Consider the following 19,102-nt stretch of genomic DNA (forward strand, 5'->3'; position numbering starts at 1 on the left):
TTTCTATTTATGAATGGTACTATATCATGTTTATGCTTGCTGACATTGCCATTAAGATTTATTACTGCTTTCAGTGTTTATTACTCATGCATACGTGCAATGTCATAACCTTCCTATAACTCCTTCATGGTTTTTATTGTTTTTTTGGGTCCATATCTCCCATTTTTATGCCTGAATCTGTATTCAAGGATCATTATTGGCCAGCTTGGGAAATTATATATGACATCAGGCATAGAACCTGGGTTGATAGTGTGAAAAGCAAACACCTTACCCACCATACTATTACTCCATATCACTCTTTCATGTTTTAAAATACTTTATAGTTGCATTATATTGGTAGAGGATTATATTTCTTTTTCTCCAAGATGTTTCAGAGTAGAACACTCATATCATACATATGATATAACAATAATTGGTAATAGCATTATTGCCATATAGTTGCCTCATGTGATAGGACTCTCCATTTCTGTATCAGAAGTAGACATGAGTTTTCAAAGTTATCTTTAAGCGAAGTACCCTGGACCTGTCAGTAGTGAAGGATGTGCATCCTATAAAAATAACATTTGAATCATTCCCTCTGTGATTGTCATCTCAATATTTATTACCACTGGTTTTAATAGAAATGTTTTAACTTAATATTTTTTTTTCTGTTTTTAGCTAGTTAAACCTGCATTCCATTATGTCACCAGTCAACCAGACATCTCATAATCACCAGACCTTCACCCTGACTGGGCTACCAGGAATGCCAGAAAAAGACTTCTTAATGGCCTTGCCCCTCTTTCTTCTTTATGGAACCACGTTACTGGGTAATCTCACTATCCTGTTCATCATCAAAATTGAGCAAAGTCTTCATGAGCCCATGTATTATTTTCTAGCCATGCTAGCTGCCACTGACCTCAGCCTTTCACTGTCTTCCATGCCTAGCATGATCAGTGTTCACTGGTTCAACTGGCGCTCAATAACTTTTGATGCTTGCATCACTCAGATGTTCTTCATACACACCTTTGGGGGAGTTGAATCGGGTGTTCTGGTGGCTATGGCCTTTGATCGTTTCGTAGCCATCCGCTTCCCTTTGCGCTATGCTACTATTCTCACACATGGTGTTATCGGTAAGATTGGAGCAGCTGTCCTGCTTCGGAGTGTGAGCGCTGTGCTCCCTGTGCCTTTCCTCATCAAAAGACTGCCTTTCTGCCGCTCCAACGTCCTCTCCCATGCGTACTGCCTCCATCAGGATGCGATGAGGCTTGCCTGTGCTGACACCCGCATCAACAGCATATATGGCCTGTTGGCTGTTATCTTCATCATTGTATTAGATGCCTTAATCCTTTTGATGTCTTAAGTCCTAATCCTCCGAGCTGTATTGGGGATTGCTTCCCGGGAAGAGAGACTCAAAGCTCTCAACACCTGCCTCTCTCATATCTGTGCAGTGTTGTTCTTTTATGTACCTCTCATAGGCATGACTCTGATCCACCGCTTTGGGAAACATTTATCTCCAGTTGTGCACTCACTTATGGCCAATGTCTACTTGCTGTTGCCTCCTGTTCTTAATCCAATTGTGTATAGTGTTAGGACTAAGCAGATTCGAAAGAGAATTGTTCGAATGTTCTGTCGGGGTAAGATTGGTTCTTAGTAATGTCTACTACTTCTATGAAAATGAAATCAAGTCATGAAGCGTATCAAATATTGTACTGTCTTATAGAAATTTTTGAAATGTTCCATATTTCTCTTGCTTGAAATGTTCCATATTTCTCTTGCTTAATAATAGGTATATGAATATTGTCCACTTGAAACTTTGATAGTGTGACCAAGGGACTGAATTTTTAAAAATTACTCAATTTTTCAGTCTTGAAATTTAAATACAAGTAGTCACATGTATCTCCTAGTTGTTGCTCAATGCATTAAAGAATATTGTTTGTAGCACTAAACACAACAAATCTGAAAGATAGGCTGGAAATATAGCACAGTGTGTGAGGTGCTTGCCTTGCATGTGGCCAATCTAAATTCAATCCCTGACATCCCATTGATACCCTGCCCCTTATGTAAGTGATCCCTGAGTATAGAGCCAGGAGTAAGCCCTGAGAACCACTGAATGTGACCCTCCAAATCAAAACCAAACAAACAACAACAACAAAACCAAAAAAAAAAAACCACACACCCTACTACAAACAAAATACTACAAACCAAATGAAAGTTGTTCTGTAAATAATATGAAATTACCTCTCATAACTTGATAAAATTATAAACTTTAAAGCCAGGGAAATAACTCAAAGGGCTGGAATTCTTGTTTTGTATCTGGGATGCCTGAATTTGATCCCTGGAAGTATGGTCCTACTGCCAGGAGTCACCTTCGAGCACCAAGTAAGGAGTAGCCCTTGGACTCCACCAGGTAAGGCCCCCAAATTCATATACAATAAAATTTACTCTTAAGAGTACAGATTTTTATATCTTTTGGCAAATCTTTCTGCCATATAATCACCACTAACATTACAGAGAAGTGACATCATTCCACCAAATTTACTCCTATTACTTTGCAATCAATTCCTGTTTTTACCTAACTCTGCTAAGCTCTAATTTGATTTTAACCCTAATTCTTATTTCTTTAAGAGTGTCATTTACTAACAATTTATTTCTGCTTTATAATTGAGTAGTGTTCCATTGCATGCATTATTTTTAAAGTCACAAGACAAATGAAAAAGCCCAATTTTTTTTTCATTATTCTCACTTTGATATTTAATACTAAATTGATGTCATTCATTTCATTTTGGTATTTTAGGTATTAATATGTATTTTCAATAATTTCATTTAAAAGGGTGAAATAAAGAATATAAAGAATTATAGACATAGCATACAGAATGTAAGAAAGTGTGATAGATTCCATGATATGGAAAAATAAAGATTGTTCTTTAGATTTCAGTATAAACTTTTGTGAGAATAGGGATTCTTTTCATTTCATATTACTCTCTTAGAAGTACTTATATAGTTCAGGGTACAGCGTGGATACATATTATGTGCGTTTTGGAATTAGTAAATGTCTGAAAACTATAATTTATAAAGAGTGATCCCATGCTGCAATCTATTATATTTGATATTAATAATTTTTATTTGAATTTTTTAATAACTTTGCTGATGAAACCTAAAGGAAAAAAATGGAAGCATGTCAATTTAAAACATTATTTTCAGTGTAAAATTTATAGTTACTTTATCTCTTCTATATTCAAAATATAGTCAGTTTTGCCAAGTGTTTTTAATAAACATGTGATTAGTAGTATGTGTATAGTGAAAAGGAAAAAACAGATTATTAGACATCACCAGGATTATTAATGTGCTGACTACTGTAGTGAGATAAACTCTAGTCAAAATAAAATGTGAATCAGATATGGGTTTGCAATTGCAAATGAAAGCACCTATACTAATGATATCCATGTATTAAAACATTACCTACACATGAATGAAAAAAATTACCATAGAAGGAATAAAATTCATCGGTTAAGATCAAGAACAATTTTTTTCTGGATTGATAGATGGTACAGTAGTTAGGATGTTTGACTTTCATGTAGCTGACAAAGGCTTAATTTATAGTACTCTCTATATGGTTCCCTGAGCACTGTCAGGAATGCTCAGTGAGCACAGATCCAGAGCAAACACTGAGCTCTGTGGGGTGTGGTCCAAATCACCTTCCAATTGAAAAATAAATTCAAATTTAGATACCATGATTTAAAATTTATCTGACAATAGAGGTTTATGTACATAGTATCCATAGCTCCAATTCATCTACCATCGTTTTCATACCTTCACCAATGATCCCAAGTTTCCTCTCATCCACCAACCTGTATCTTTGACAGACACATTTTAAAATTTAATTATTTTAGTTTCATTGCTGCATTTATAGTAGTGTAGGATCTAGAGGTTTAGAAATATACAGGTGCCTCACTTCGATACCACATATGAACTCAAGACCTCTGACAATGTCCTTCTGTTATTTCTAGTCCACCTCTTCTTTCCATCCATCCATTTCTTCCTTTCTTGGCGTCTTTGTTTCTGTAACCTAGAGCCAATGTTTTGCTTACCTTTGTTACTTTCTGCTGCCTAAACATGTTCTTCTACATACCAGGTTAATGAGAACATTATAATTTGCCCTTGTCCTTCTGGCTTACTGCATTTTACATGAAATTCTACAGCTCAATCCAAGTTGCAGTGAGCTATTGCAACTTCCACAAGAATTCTTTCCTTGTGGATGGTTTTTAATATAAAAAAAAAAAAGAAAAAGACATGGAATCGAAGACTAGCTCTGGAACTTGCTAACTTTTATCTTAATTTTTAAATTTTACTTTTGTGGTCTACCAAGCATTGTTCAGGAGACCCTAGGTCCACTCCCACAACACTTGTCTTGGTTATGCCAGCAGAATGGGTCATTGTTCAGCCCAGTGATGCAGTACTGCTTGGGCCCATTCGTGCTGGGTATCATGCAGTGCCACGGATAAACCTTGGGTCCTCAAACATGCCAGCTATGAGGTACAGCCTATTGAAGTATATCCCTGGCCCTTAACTTGATAATTTCTTAATGATTGACATTATTCAGGGCTGGAGTGATAGCACAGTGGGTAAGGCGATTGCCTTGCACGCGGCTGACCCCAGTTTGATTCTTCTGTCCCTCTCAGAGAGCTCAGCAAGCTACCAAGAGTATCCTGCCCGCACGGCAAAGCTTGGCAAGCTCCCTGTGGTGTATTCGATATGCCAAAAACAGTAACAACAAGTCTCACAGTGGAGACGTTACTGGTGTCCGCTCAAGCAAATTGATGAACAATGGGATGCCAGTGATATATTGGTAACATTATTCAAAACCTCTCTGACTAGAAGTAAGGGTAGTGGTGAAGGATTTTTGTCACTTTGGTGGTGGTAAATGGAATGTAATAATTTCGTACTTCAAAGCAGTAACATTAATACTGCTCTAAATCATGTTACCTCAGAATCTTAATAATAATTAAAAACTCCTCTGTGTGAAATAATTAACAATAATATCTATCCCTTAAGTCTGATAATGAACAAATAAGATTGTGTTTTAAGGACATAGTGTGAGTTATGGTATGAATCATAAATGGATCAAATATTAGTTTAATTATGAATACAAGGGGAGGTAAGCTGCAGATATGACTCAGTTAATAGAATGGCTTTTTAGGGGAGGTTTTAAGGGTAAGAGGAGGGGCATGGTAATAGAGGACAATGATACCTGTTAGAGAGAATAGAGATTCATACAAAGAGTGATGACTGCACTTTCCTGACCCCGCTCTTAATATCATGGAAACTTCCTGGCTGTGAACCTGTAGCCCAAGGCAGGGTGAAAATTGATAGTTGTAGTAATCTGACAAAGGCAGGTAGTTTTTGAAGACACCCATTACTGTCAGACCCCAGGGCCAGGACTTGTTAATAGTCCTTGATATATGAGGTTTGCCTGGAGCTGAAAGCAAGACTTGAAGCTGTGCCTGGTAATGATATGTCTATATGGGTTCCATTATTCTTGTTACAACCAATATCCTCACAAATCCAAATAACTCTGCTGCATGGTGACACTTCTAAGGTGCTTATAAAGCCTTCACCTTTGGGCACTGACTTGTTCTTGCTGTGATGGGATTCAAAAGAAGTTGATGGTGTTTTCTGCTGATGTGAACAGGTAAGAAGAGTGCAAGTGAAAAGGGAGGGATGGGGAAAGGATTAAAATCTGGGTGATGGCAGGAAAGAAGAAACCAAAGAAAAACAATGAATTGACTGGGGCTACAAGAAGCTGGAATAACAAATGAAAAGGGGTAACAGAGTCAGGAAGAAATTGAGATAAGGAGACAGAGAAAAATAGGAAAAGATAGGAAGAAAGAGAAACATAGAGAGTTTTTCTGTGGCGATAACTTGTTTTTAATCAGTCAACGTTACCAATTAAAATTTTATTTATAGTTGTGGAGGTCACACCTAGCTTGTTCAAGGTGGGGGAGGGTCTATGTAGAACTGGAATGAACTCCCCACCTCACCCCCATCTGTCACATGCAAAGATTACAACTTGAATCACATTCCTGTCTAACTAAACTTTTCTATTTTTCCAACTCTCAATTTAGTAAGTAGCTTTGAAAGAAAAATGGCCAAGTCCAAACTTTTGAGCATTTCACATAGCAGGCAGATAAAGTTGATGACAGGGGTATACATACATTATTAATACCAGCCTCTGCTTTGTTATTTACAAGCCAATAAAAGACTCAAGCATTTGGTTGCTCTTATATTTAGAAGAGGTAATTTCAGGTTAAATTTCAGGTGGCCTGGAGCTCTCAGGCAGGTTTCTGATTGTAGTAAGAATAGATGTCTGTGTTAAGAAGTAACAATTGAGATTGAGAGTTAGGAAATAGAAATTGAGAGTTAGGAAATGAAGAGGATGGCTCCATACAACTAGTCATCCCCAAAATCAGGGATATTCACTTAATCAGCAAAGTATTGAGCTGAGTGGATCTTCTCAGTCTTTTATCTAGCCCTCTGCTTCCCCTCTTGTCCCCTCACATCATCCAGTTTTATCTTTTTGTCCTTTATGAGACACATTAAAAGTACAGAGTATTACTAGGATCTTGTTTATAAGCATCTTCTTTTGTTTTCTTTCTTTCTTTTCTTTTTTTTTTTTTTTTTTTTTGCTTTTTGGGTCACACCTGGCGATGCACAGGGGTTACTCCTGGCTCTGCACTCAGGAATTACCCCTGGCCGTGCTCAGGGGACCATATGGGATGCTGGGATTTGAACCCGGGTCGGCCGCGTGCAAGGCAAACGCCCTACCCGCTGTGCTATCTCTCCAGCCCCTGTTTTCCTTTTTGATTATTTATTTATCTTGAGATTCCTTTTTCCACACACTAGAATGGAATATAGACATACATAAACACATAAAATATAAGCATGTGATATCTATAGCATATTTTCAAACAAACATGAACTGTGAAACTGCAAGTATTATTTTTAAAAGCATGAAGACATTATTCTCTCATTTACTTATTTCTCCTTTAAATCACACACACACAAACACACACACACATACATATATAAATAGACAGAGAGAGGGAATACAAGCAATGATGTGTTTTAGCTGAAGGAAATAAAACTGCCCTCTGTCAAACATCTCACGTAAGTCTGAATTATCTGATAGTTTGGGTCTTAGGAAAAATATAATAGAATTTAGAGTTACTACATATGCTTTAACATTTGAATTTGTACAAAAATATGTTAATGTTGTATTTTTATTTAATTAAACCAACCTTTTCTTTAAAATAGAAAATAAATATCTTTAACCAAGTCTTTTATTATATAAAGTTATGCTAGATGACTAGAGCAATAAGCAACACACATAGAAATAATTTTTATTTTGTTTAACTTTCATTTTTCCCAAACAATGGGTGGACTAATATGTTCCTCAGGTTTCTTGGTATCTAGGAAAAAGATTCTATTCTGATATTTCATTCAATACTTATTTTAATCTGTATTTCTCTTGTTTTTACCCATCTATCAATCAATTCCTATCCACTCAGAAAACCATGAAAATTTGTTTGTTTTTATTATATCTGTATCTATATCTGTATCTGTGCTTACCTCCTGAGAAAATAAAATGAATGCATATATCTGTGAGAGAGCCATTGTTCTAGAGGAAAAATGAAACATGACTAAGTAAGAGAATTTCAATGGTAAAAAAACAAGGTACTACTGGAAGAGTCAACAGACAGACGACTTTGTGTTATAGAAAGATTCCCAGGTGGTTATTACAGATAAGGAGATTCATTCTTAATATATGTGTTTACAAGATGAAGAGGGGAAATGAAACAATTTTCAACCAACTTCTATTAGCCTGCCTGACTAAAAAGGCTTTTTTTGTCTCTCTGTATAGGAATAGCCTTTCCATAATATTTGCCATGTTCCTTCACAATATTTAATTCTACTAGTTTGAGAATAAAGGTAATATTTTTTAACTCCTTTCTGTCCCTCTGTTCATCTGCATAGTAATTAGAATTAAAATAGATCTTTATGATGTAACTGGTAGTTTTAATTCAGAGTGTTTGTCAAATACATCTCATTAATTTTCCTGATTCATAGAGTTTTTCCCCAACCAAATCATGGAATTACAGATAACAATAATAATAACAATAAATATTAGAGCACAAAAATAAATTAATATTTTCTTTTTATTTTGGGCTGAAATAGATTATTTTTTTTTAAATCACTCTTCAGAAGAATGGAAGAGGGGGAGAAAATAGCTAGTAATATTTCATATCTCTTCTCACATAGCAACCGTCAGTGTCTGGTACTAGAAAACCTCTTGTACTTATGCTGACACTGAGTAGAAAACCACATAATGAGAGATAAGTAATTATATGACTATTTATATCAATGTAGTAAGTGGGCTAGGTATGTTCATTCTTGTTAGCCCTTATCAAATGTTCAATCAAACAACCTGATTAAACATTTGACAATTATGTAAACAATAACACCAGTAGTAACAAGAAAATTATGACCTCCCCTCCCATCCTTGAACAAGTCCTGGATAGAATTACAATGGTCATCTTAAATCTAGATTCTTTCTCCACTTTGATGCCATTCTGTGGAATTTAGTTATTCAGTGAACTACTTAGTATTCTAATGTGTGATGTCACCTCAGTTTGACTGTTTCTTTTTGACTCCCTTTTGGTTATTAGTCCCTATCCTATTCTTTTCTTCTCTTAGAATACAATTTTACAAAGCCATTTGTCACATGACTTTCATGAATTGTAAGTTGGTGTTATGTCTAGGCTTATCAATTATACCCAGATTAGGATGTCTAAAATTATATGTCCCCAAATTTGATATTTCACAGAACTTAATAGGTTTTCATGGTGATTGGATTGGTCATCTGCATATGGCAAATGGTTTTTATGTTTCCCATAATTTTAGCTTTGAAGAATGTATCTTTCCATGTAGGCAATGAGCAAAATTAAAGCCACATGATGAGAATAAAGAGGAGTAAAAATAACGACTCCAAGATAAAAGATGAAGAAAAAGTGAACAAGTCTCAGTTCATTAAGTTGAATTAGAAACATTAGAAAATTATACAGAGGAGAAATCGAACACAAAATGAATCCAAGTTCCATGAAAATGAAAAGTAAGAAAACGAAGGATTTTAGGAACTATTTTATTATCAAAAAGGGAATAAAAAAATGTCCTGGTATCAAAAAGAAGGACTCTTCTAATGGAGTTTAGTAGGAGATGGTAGTGACCATTCAAGTAGAACATCCTGGTGTGTGTGTGTTTTTCTATATAATTTTTCAGAAAGACAGTTGCATCTGGACTAGTCTGATAGTCTGAGTTGAGTTGTGGGATGGAAATGATCCTGGAGAGAGAGAGAGAGTTTGTAATTGGGAAAGTAGAAGTTAAATAAGCTAAGGTTCTGAAAGAAAATTCAAAATTCTAAAATTTCAAAAAAATTCAAAATTACTAGGTAACCCCAAATAATGGTGGATTTTTGAATACAGAGAAATTAGTGTGATTTTAGAAAACTTTTAAATAGTTAAGGTTTTAAAATAAGGCTGTCACTGTCACTGTCACTGTCATCCCATTGCTCATCAAATTGTTTGAGCGGGCACTAGTAACGTCTCCATTGTGAGAATTGTTGTTTCTGGTTTTGGCATATCGAATATGCCATGGGTAGCTTGTCAGGCTCTGCCGTGCAGGCAGGATACTCTCGGTAGGTTGCCAGATTCTCCAAGATGGGTGAAGGAATCGAACCCAGGTCGGCTGTGTGCAAAGCAAGCGTCCTAAATATGATAAATACAATCATTGTTGTCTCTTTTTCTTAGTGTGTCTTCAACTCACCATGGTCATTTCCAATAACACTACCTCTTCCTCTAACTTCTTCCTCACTGCACTCCCTGGAATGGAAACTGCCACTGTCTGGATCTCCATCCCCATCTGCTGTCTCTATTCCATTGCCCTCCTGGGAAACAGCTTGATCTTGTATATCATCATTATTGAGAGGCGTCTCCACAAGCCCATGTACTATTTCATTTCTATGCTGTCAGCTGTTGATTTGTGTCTGACCATCTCAACTCTCCCCACTGTGCTTGGCGTTCTTTGGTTTCACGTCTTGGAGATCAGCTTAAAAGCTTGTCTCATTCAAATGTTCTTTGTCCATGCCTTCTCCTTCCTGGAGTCCTCAGTGCTGGTAGCCATGGCCTTTGACCGCTTCATGGCTATCTGTAACCCACTACAATATGCCACCATCCTCACAGACGTGATCATCATGGTGATTGGACTAGTCATCTGCATACGGCAAGTGGTTTTTATGTTTCCCATGATTCTAGCTTTAAAGAATGTATCTTTCCATGGAGGCAAAGAGCTTTCCCACCCATTTTGCTACCATCCAGATATGATCAAATACACACACTCTAATCCCTGGATCAGCAGTTTTTTTGGCATGTTCCTTCAGCTGTATCTCACTGGCACTGACTTACTGTTCATTCTTTTCTCCTATGCCCTGATTCTCCGTACTGTCCTGAGCATTGTAGCCCCCAAAAAGCAGCAAAAAGCTCTCAGTACCTGTGTCTGTCACATCAGTGCTGTCACCATTTTTTATGTGCCAATGATCAGCCTGTCTCTGACACATCGTCTCCTCAACTCAACCCCAAGGGTGATCTGTAGCATTTTGGGCAATACTTACTTGCTCTTACCACCGGTACTGAACCCTGTCATTTACAGTCTGAAGACCAAGACAATTCGTCGAGCTATGTTGCAATTCTTCCGATCAAAAAGAGTGCATGGATCCAGCATGTGAACGTCCATATCAAAGTGACTTGAAGGAGAGAAATTGCCAGTGCATAAACTGTGCTTAATGGGAAAGATATATGGGTCTACGTTACTTATGCTGCTGAGGCTGTTTCTAGTGAATTATAGGAGAAGAAAACAATTCCTCCTTAAGCCTATCAAAAATTTTAAACTGTATATTATTTTGTATTATTAAAATCTTGAATTACTAAAAATTCAAAACCAAATAATCTGTGTGTATCTTAAAAAATTTCAAATATATGGTCTCATGAGCACATTTTATTAGTCATTTTGTGCACAAAAAGATTATTTTATTCCAGTGAACAGCGTAGCTATCTGCTTAAAAATGATGATTTAGAGTGTATATACAAATCACAATCATTTTATACTTGCATTTAACTGGACAAATGTATTTATTTCTGTGTTAATATTTTCCAGGAGCCAATGAAAATATTTTATCTTGAGCTTATAAATCAAAATTGTATGTGTATAAAATGATACTCTCATAAAGATGTTTAAGTTAAAACTGGGAAATGTTTATACACTAATTTCAGTTCCAAGTGTGACCTCTAGAAAGTTCCATCTTCTTACATATATACTCTTTGATCCTCTAGACTAAATATTCTTTCTCTTAGCAAAGTGAAACTTCCCTAGTTTCAAACATTATTTTTATATCTCTACAGAGTTCAGTGTATAAAGCTACGTATTTCCTTTCATTAGTTTTCCCATGACTTACATGTTTCCTGATTTCACGTGTTTACTCGACTTCAGCACAGCTTTTTCTCAATGTACCCGAATCCCCTTGAATCCAGTCTCATTGCTAGTATAAACTTTTAAATTGGATTTTCTGGGACCCTCTGCGCCTAAAGACTTTGATTCCAGAGATCTAACACATTTGGGCATCCAGCGCAGCATCTAATAGCAATGCACTGGAACTGTGAACTGGGCTACAACTCTGTGCTGCCCGGGGGGTGGATTTTTTTCCTCCCCAACCTGTCTTCCTGCACAGAAAATGGCGGGTTGGCGGCACCCACGTGGCATCTTCTAAGACTCCAAACCCAGAGGTATTCGGTTTTTACTCTTGGGGCTCCCAGGGACTCATGGGAAGGGGGCGTGACCAGCACGCCCTCGGCCCAGATAAATCCAGAGCCGCTGAGCGTGAAGCGGGCCCTCTGCGCCTAAAGACTTTGATTCCAGAGACTTCTTACAGCAATGCACTGGGACTGTGAGCTGGGCTATGCAATTTCTGGCAGAATTTTCCCTGGACTTTATACAGAAATCCAAAACCGCGTGGACTTAACAGTCATAATTGTCAGCAATGTGAAATGGTTCCTTTTGAACAGGTCTGACTTGGGGGGGGAACTCCAAATAATAACAGTAAGTTTTTGTTGAAATATTGAAGGTTATTAATGTAGCAGCCACCTCTCTGGACTGTGAACTAAGCAAAAGCCCCATACCGGCCGTTGCGGCGTGGCATACACCATACTATGAGGCGTGGGAAGGGGGATGAGGGGGGAAAAAATGGAAAAGAAAAAAGGGAAAAAAAGAGTTATGTACTTGTAGCAGTGGGGCTCCATATCTCATTTCCAGCAATGGAAAACTAATTATCAAATGCTTCCTTGGTAGTAGGTCTGTCTCTCTTGGGTGGAAACTCCAACAACTATAGTGAGTTTTGTGTTGAATTATGGAATGTAATCAAGGTAAAGAGAAAATGAAGTGAAATTCATTAGTCATACAGTAGAGGGTAAGGGGTGGGGGCGGGGGGTATACTGGGGTTTTTGGTGGTGGAATATGGGCACTGGTGAAGGGATGGGTGTTTGAATATTGTACAACTTAGACATAAACCTGAGAACTTTGTAACTTTCCACATGGTGATTTAATAAAAAGTTATTAAAAAATAAATTGGATTTTCTTACTTCTTTAATTAACAGTATTTGCTTTTTGAAGAAGTAACCTCAGGGCATGATGTTGTGAAAACTTTCCTGACTTTTCTTTTCTTTTAATTTACTAGAGCAAATTAAAACAAACAAATAAAACTTTATTTCTACAAAAGATAACTCATGACTAAGCACAGTAAACTCAAAATATACTGTTTGTTTTTTTAAAATTATTTAGTCATTGTGGTTACAATGCTACTCATGATTTGATTTCAGACATATGATGTTTTAACACGAATCCCATCACCAGTGTCTACTTCCCTTATCAATGCACCCTTACCCCAATTTCTCTCTGTCCACCAGCCTGTCTTTATGAGAGATAATTAGTTTTCTTTAAATAACTTTTGGTACTATGCTTTACAGTACTGTTACTAATAGGGTTTCATACATAGCACTTTGCCACCTTTCAGCACCGGCTCCTCATTCCACCTCCAGGTTGAACACTTATTCCACCATTGTTGGCTCAGAGATACTCTTATTCAAGCCACTTGCTTCCTTTCCCAACAAGCTTGTGTCCTTGGCAGAGAGCAAAGAGCTTTTCTCAGCTCTGGTTTGTTCGCCTCAGATTTCTATTTATCTAGCAACTGCATGATAATAATAACTGCAAACTCAAACCCTAATTTTTTCTCTCCTAATAAAGAGCTATATTCACTAATCATTTATAGTTAAAATCACTTGCATGGCTTCTTCTGTATATAGCATTTTCAAATGCCTTTGATATTTTTCTGGTGTTTCTTAAACAGGTGTTCAGCAAAACACAGAATTTTCAGTGGATTAAAACCTATGTATGTTCATCCAGAAAGCACTATAAATGAAATAAGTGCAGATTTTCTGGTTATAAGACCAGAATTATAGCCAGAAACCCTCTTGTGTTTATGTAGCTGAGGTAGGGGTGTCATTATACCTCATTATAATGTAATTAAGTATTTTGAATTTTAATTTTACACTTTCCTGCTGCTGCTGAGTAAATCTAGTTGGGTTTTTCACTTCAACAGGATTAAACACAACTGTAATGCAAAAGTACAGAAGACCCCAAATTCATTTAACGTACTTAGAGATTTTTCTGATCATATCTCACACACACACATATTACATAATATATACTTGGAGTTTTGTGAGTATATTGAAAAATACAGAAAATATTAATCAGTTACAATCCCATTGACTAGAAGCTGTATGTGCACAAGTATATGTTAAAAATTACGATGTTATTATATATTGAAATTCACTGCTTATTTGCTTGATATTATTTGCTATTCTCTATCAAACAATGTTTATGCTAAACTTGACTTTTTCTAGAAATTGGCAATTTCCATTCTTTTATTTTTGTTCTCTTATACTTGGAGCTATATGCTTCATATTTTATTTGGTGGTGCAGCTATTTACTTATATTTTTCATCATCAGACTGTAAACTTCTAGACATATAAAATGACTACATGTAAATCACCTCAGAGAAGATTTTATCTTTGGCACTCTGTAATCCCCCCTTCTTGCGTTTACATGAAAATGTGCAGAAACATATCCTCCTCCCTCCATTTAGATATTCAAAGTTCTCTTTGGCAGCATAGGTCTGTCTTATTCATTAATGCCTCTAAGCTAAAAAGACAAATTCTATGTTGACAATTAGTATTTTAAAAATAAATTTTTATCTGGAGTCATGTGAGGTTCAATGTTGTTTCTTCAAATTAGAAAGAAATTTTACATCTATTATCATTTCTTCCCTAACTTCCACATGCCTCTTCTACCCTGGTCAGTTCAGAAAAACATTTCTTGAAACTCTTTTTCCCCAAACTAAAAAAAGATATAGTTCATAGTTTTATCTTGTAGTGAGACTTTCCAAGTTTAGTGTCTTAAAAAGCATAGTTTTACTTGAAAACCTGCAAATTAGACTCCGTGCTAAGTAATATTGCATGTCTCATAGAGTGCCTGTTGGAATGGCTGGGAACTTAAAGACTGAAATAATTTGAAGAATTATTCCCTCATTGTTTACTAAACTTCGAGTTAAAGCTATTTGCTAAACTTACTGAATAAAACACCTGTATCTGGCATCTTCATATGGTCTGGACTTTCTATTCTTAGTTAAGTTTCTGGGTCCAAAAAGAAATAATTGAGTGAAACTTATTGACAAAATATAGGAATAGGAACAGAAAAGAAGGAGATAGAAAGGGGATGCCAATGAAAGTTATATCACCTTTTATGTCTTAGCTTTGGAAATCCTATAGGATCACTTCTACAACATCCAATTCATTAACGCAATACAAAGTTCTTCCAAGTTACAAGTGAAGAAGAAAGACTGCAATTCTTAGAGAAATGACAAATTTGTGAAAGAGAATATAAAATTAAAATTATTTCTAAGGGGGTTGGAGCGATAGCACAGCAGGTAAGGCGTTTGCCTTGCACGTGGTTGACCTGGGTTTGATTCCCAGCATCCCATATGATTCCCCAATCACTGCCAGGAGTAATTCCTGAGTGCATGAGCCAGGAGAAATCCCTATGCAATGCTGGGTGTGACCCAAAAAAGCAATATATATATATGTATATAATATATGTATATATATTTCTAGAGTAATTTTTACAAAGTACAATCTGTCACATCATACTGTATTGTATTCATTACCTCTCCCAACATAGAATAAGAATCCTATGAAATATATGTTCCCTGTGTTAGTGGAAATAGTGCCTCCAAAATCATCTCTAGCTAGCAGCAAAAGGCACGAGTAATTCGATCTCTGATCTGTTTAGTCTTCACACTATAGACAATGGGGTTCATCAGGGGAGGGACTAGAAGATACACAAAGCCCATGATAACCTGGACTACATGAGGGGCCTGTTTCCCAAAGCGGTGGATGACAGACAAGCCAATCATGGGGGTGTAGAAGAGGAGAACAGCACTGATGTGAGAAACACAGGTGTTAAGAGCTTTGATTCTCTCAGTCCTAGAAGCAATGGACATCACAGTACGCAGGATCAGAGCATAGGAGAAGAGAATGAGCACCGAGTCTACACCCACAGTGGAGACAATGACAAACATGCCATAGATGCTGTTGGCTTTGATGTCTGCACAGGCCAATTTCATCACTTCCTGGTGAAGACAATAAGAATGTGAAAGGACTGGGGAGTGACAATAGGGGAACCTTTTGAGCATAAAAGGCAATGGGAAAATTAGAGCCACACTGCGCCCGAGAGAGGCTAGGCCAATCCTACCAATGACAGTATTGTTGAGAATGGAAGCATAGTGCAAGGGCCGACAAATAGCCACAAAGCGGTCAAAGGACATAGAAAGGAGCACAGAAGACTCTAGGAAAGACAAGCAATGAATGAAAAATAGCTGAGTAAAGCAGGCATCATGTCCAATATCTCGTGCACCAATCCAAAAAATACCCAACACAGTAGGGAGGGTGCAAAGAGAAAGACCCAGATCTGTCAGAGCCAGCATTGACAGGAAGAGGTACATAGGTTCATGGAGTGAGGGCTCTGTTTTAATGATAAAAAGAATCGTGCAGTTTCCCAGGATGGAGATCAGATACATCAGGAACAATGGGATGGAGATCCAGATGTGTAGGTGCTCCAGTCCAGGTATGCCACTCAACAGGAAGGTAGAGGAAAAGCCGCTGCTGTTTTTAAAGGATTGCAGTGTCATTGTGGTAAAAGAAATGGAAGTTTGGGGATATTATTGCCTCAAAAATCTCTGAAATTAGCTGGAGAAATCTATAGACTGGACCTGGAAAGAAATTTAAAAAAAAAAAAATGAGACTCAAATACACCTAGAACTTTGAAGTTCCTAAGGAAATCGTTGCTTCTGGTTGCAGTTCCTCGATTTTTTTTTTTTTTTACACAGTGCATTTTAATCTATTTTATCCGTGTATTTTTGTCTCATTGTTTTGATGAGAAAATAAAGCTTTGTAATTGTGAAGGCACTTGCTAAGGCTATAAAACTGCTAGAAATTAAGATGGTGAGTTGGATATATTATGTGATTCCTTCATAGTTTCATGCGGCTTTGACCTATCTGGAAAGTATAAATCAGGCTTCCTTTCCCTATAAGAATTTTATTAGGCTTGAAATTTTTGGAAAATATGTAGGGGAATTAAATTCATGGGAAGTACAATTGTTTCCTTCCTGTTGCATTGTGTTTCAAAAGTATATCTATTCTACCACTGTAAATCATAACTTTTACTGGGATCCTTTATTTTATATCAACAAATATTCTCAGTTTTTTTTTTAATTGTCCTCCTTGTCCTTCTGGTCAAGATGTGAGAGCATCTTCACATTCTTATTGGCTATACTTACCTTTGCTGACTCAATTTCCCAGCTTTAGGTGTTAGGAGAGAGAGAAGCAACATGACCATGGTCACACACCAGTCATAAATCAGAGTCGACAGGCCAAAAGGCAATGGCACTAGGAATGTTCATTTGTCTGTATACAAAGAAGTGAAAACTCAGGAGTGGAAAATTACTAGGGAGTGGTCATAGGCTAAGAGATGTTGTCTAACTGCCAGAGTAATAATCTTTCATTCCTAACTAATAATTCTACTAATACGTAAGCTCAAAAGAAACAGACTTTACTTTGTTCAGCTCTGTAATAATGGTAGGCTTTGGATGTGATCTGGTATACAGGAAAAGCTTAGTCACATTTTCATGTGTAACTGATATATTTTTGTTAGTTAGCTACTTTTATTTGATACATATTTTATTTTCTTAAAATATTCTATGAATAGCATTCTATTAAGAGTATTTTGCTAAACCACATTCACTAGAAAAATACTCAAAGTTTCTTATTATTCAAAACTATAATTAAATATCACTTTATACCAGAATGATACGTCGTATAAAGATTGGGAGTAGTAGTGATACTAAGTATGTGGAAAACAAAACAACAAACCCTGATATACTGTTGGTAGAAGTGTAAATTGGTGCAGTTCCTCAGCATTTATCCAAAGGATATTAAAACATTAATTTAAATACATTTGCATTTATGTTTATAAAATATTGTTTATAATATAATAGCACACATAAAGAATAGAAGACAGTCTGTCCATTAACAGATGACTGGATAAAAAAGCTTAAGTAGACTAATAGTTTACAACTTAAAAAAGAATGAAATTGTGTGCCATTTGGGAAAAAAACTATTAAGATGATGAGGCTACGTGAAATACTAAGGAATGAAAAACAATTACCAGATGAGTCAACTTATATGTGAAATAAATAAAACAAGCAAAATGGCAAAAAACTTTTAGATTGAATGAAACCTATAGAAGGGGAGTGAATGGGTAAAAAGGTAAAATGTCTTTCTGGTTGGTGAGATGATACTAGAACTTTGATGGTGGGTCTGATGGATAAATACATACAGAGACATTAAACTATGCTCCATAAATTCTACAATACTTTAAATATTTGCTTCAAAATTGTTATATAAAATATAAAAGAAGAGATAAAGGAAGTAAGTCATAGACTGTCTGACTTGCTGGTGTTCAAACTTGCTGTTCAGACAGCAAGTTTGAACACCAGCAAGTAGATGTTCCTTTGATCTGTCCCCACTCATACTTTCTATATACCAAAAATTCATTTTGTCTATAACCATGGAACCTTAATTGAACACAAAACACAGATATGTGTTATAAGTTTCTGCTTCTGAGAACAAAGGAAACTGTAATAAAAATATAAATAAAAAACTCAAAAAATGAGTTATTAGAGAAAATTAACATTTCTAAAGTATATCAATAGGTGATAAATGGACACAACTGATCGTTAACTGTCAACTGACAAAAATTAGCATAAAATCAAATTCTTAATAAGCTTTTTAAAAAGTGCTGACTCTTGGGGCTGGAGTGATAGCACAGTGGGTAGGGCATTTGCCTTGCACTCAGCCCACCCGGGTTCAATTCCCAGCATCCCATATGGTCCCCTGAGCACTGCCAGGGGTAATTCCTGAGTGCAGAGCCAGGAGTGACCCCTGTGCATCTCCAGGTGTGACCCAAAAAGCAAAAAAAAAAAAAGTGCTGACTCTTTAGCCAAATAAATAAACTTTCTAGAGAGATATATCAAAGCATATACAATGACATTTTCTTTCTTGGACAGTGAAAATAATAGTGTCACTAACTCACTTGCAGATCAGGTCAGATTGACTTTTGTGCTGTGTTCCTCAACTTCTTCTTTGGCCATAAGAAGTGGTCATCAAATTTCCATCAAAGTGAATTCAGAAAAGCTTGATAACCTTCAAACTACATAGTGATTAACAACATAACGAATATAAACAGAAAAGCATAAATGTAGTATTTCATTGAGACAATAAAGTAAGATGGTAAAGGGAGAACTTAATGAATGAACAGTTACTTTTTGTCAGGAATATGCCAGAAATATTGC

The 19,102-nt window shown here is 36.4% G+C and overlaps 2 protein-coding genes and 1 pseudogene across 2 annotated transcripts; 2 read left to right on the forward strand and 1 right to left on the reverse strand.

Moving 5' to 3' along the window:
- The first annotated feature begins 679 nt into the window (after window positions 1-679).
- LOC101554346 (olfactory receptor 51H1-like) lies at window positions 680-1,630 on the forward strand (annotated as a pseudogene).
- Window positions 1,631-9,832: 8,202 nt separating this feature from the next.
- Window positions 9,833-10,813, forward strand: LOC101554610 (olfactory receptor 51T1). Its single transcript, XM_012934922.2, has one exon. It carries the CDS (start codon window positions 9,857-9,859, stop codon window positions 10,811-10,813), a length of 957 nt encoding a protein of 318 aa, XP_012790376.2. The 5' UTR covers window positions 9,833-9,856.
- Window positions 10,814-15,439: 4,626 nt separating this feature from the next.
- LOC101552932 (olfactory receptor 51G2) lies at window positions 15,440-16,381 on the reverse strand. Its single transcript, XM_004618232.2, has one exon. It carries the CDS (start codon window positions 16,379-16,381, stop codon window positions 15,440-15,442), a length of 942 nt encoding a protein of 313 aa, XP_004618289.2.
- Between the last annotated feature and the right edge of the window lie 2,721 nt (window positions 16,382-19,102).

This window comes from Sorex araneus, chromosome 6 (assembly GCF_027595985.1).
Source record: "Sorex araneus isolate mSorAra2 chromosome 6, mSorAra2.pri, whole genome shotgun sequence".
Taxonomy (NCBI): domain Eukaryota; kingdom Metazoa; phylum Chordata; class Mammalia; order Eulipotyphla; family Soricidae; genus Sorex; species Sorex araneus.

Excerpts from the sequence above, each read along its gene's own strand:
- LOC101554610 (XM_012934922.2), top strand. The coding sequence starts at position 9,857 with ATGGTCATTTCCAATAACACTACCTCTTCCTCTAACTTCTTCCTCACT.
- LOC101552932 (XM_004618232.2), bottom strand. The coding sequence starts at position 16,381 with ATGACACTGCAATCCTTTAAAAACAGCAGCGGCTTTTCCTCTACCTTC.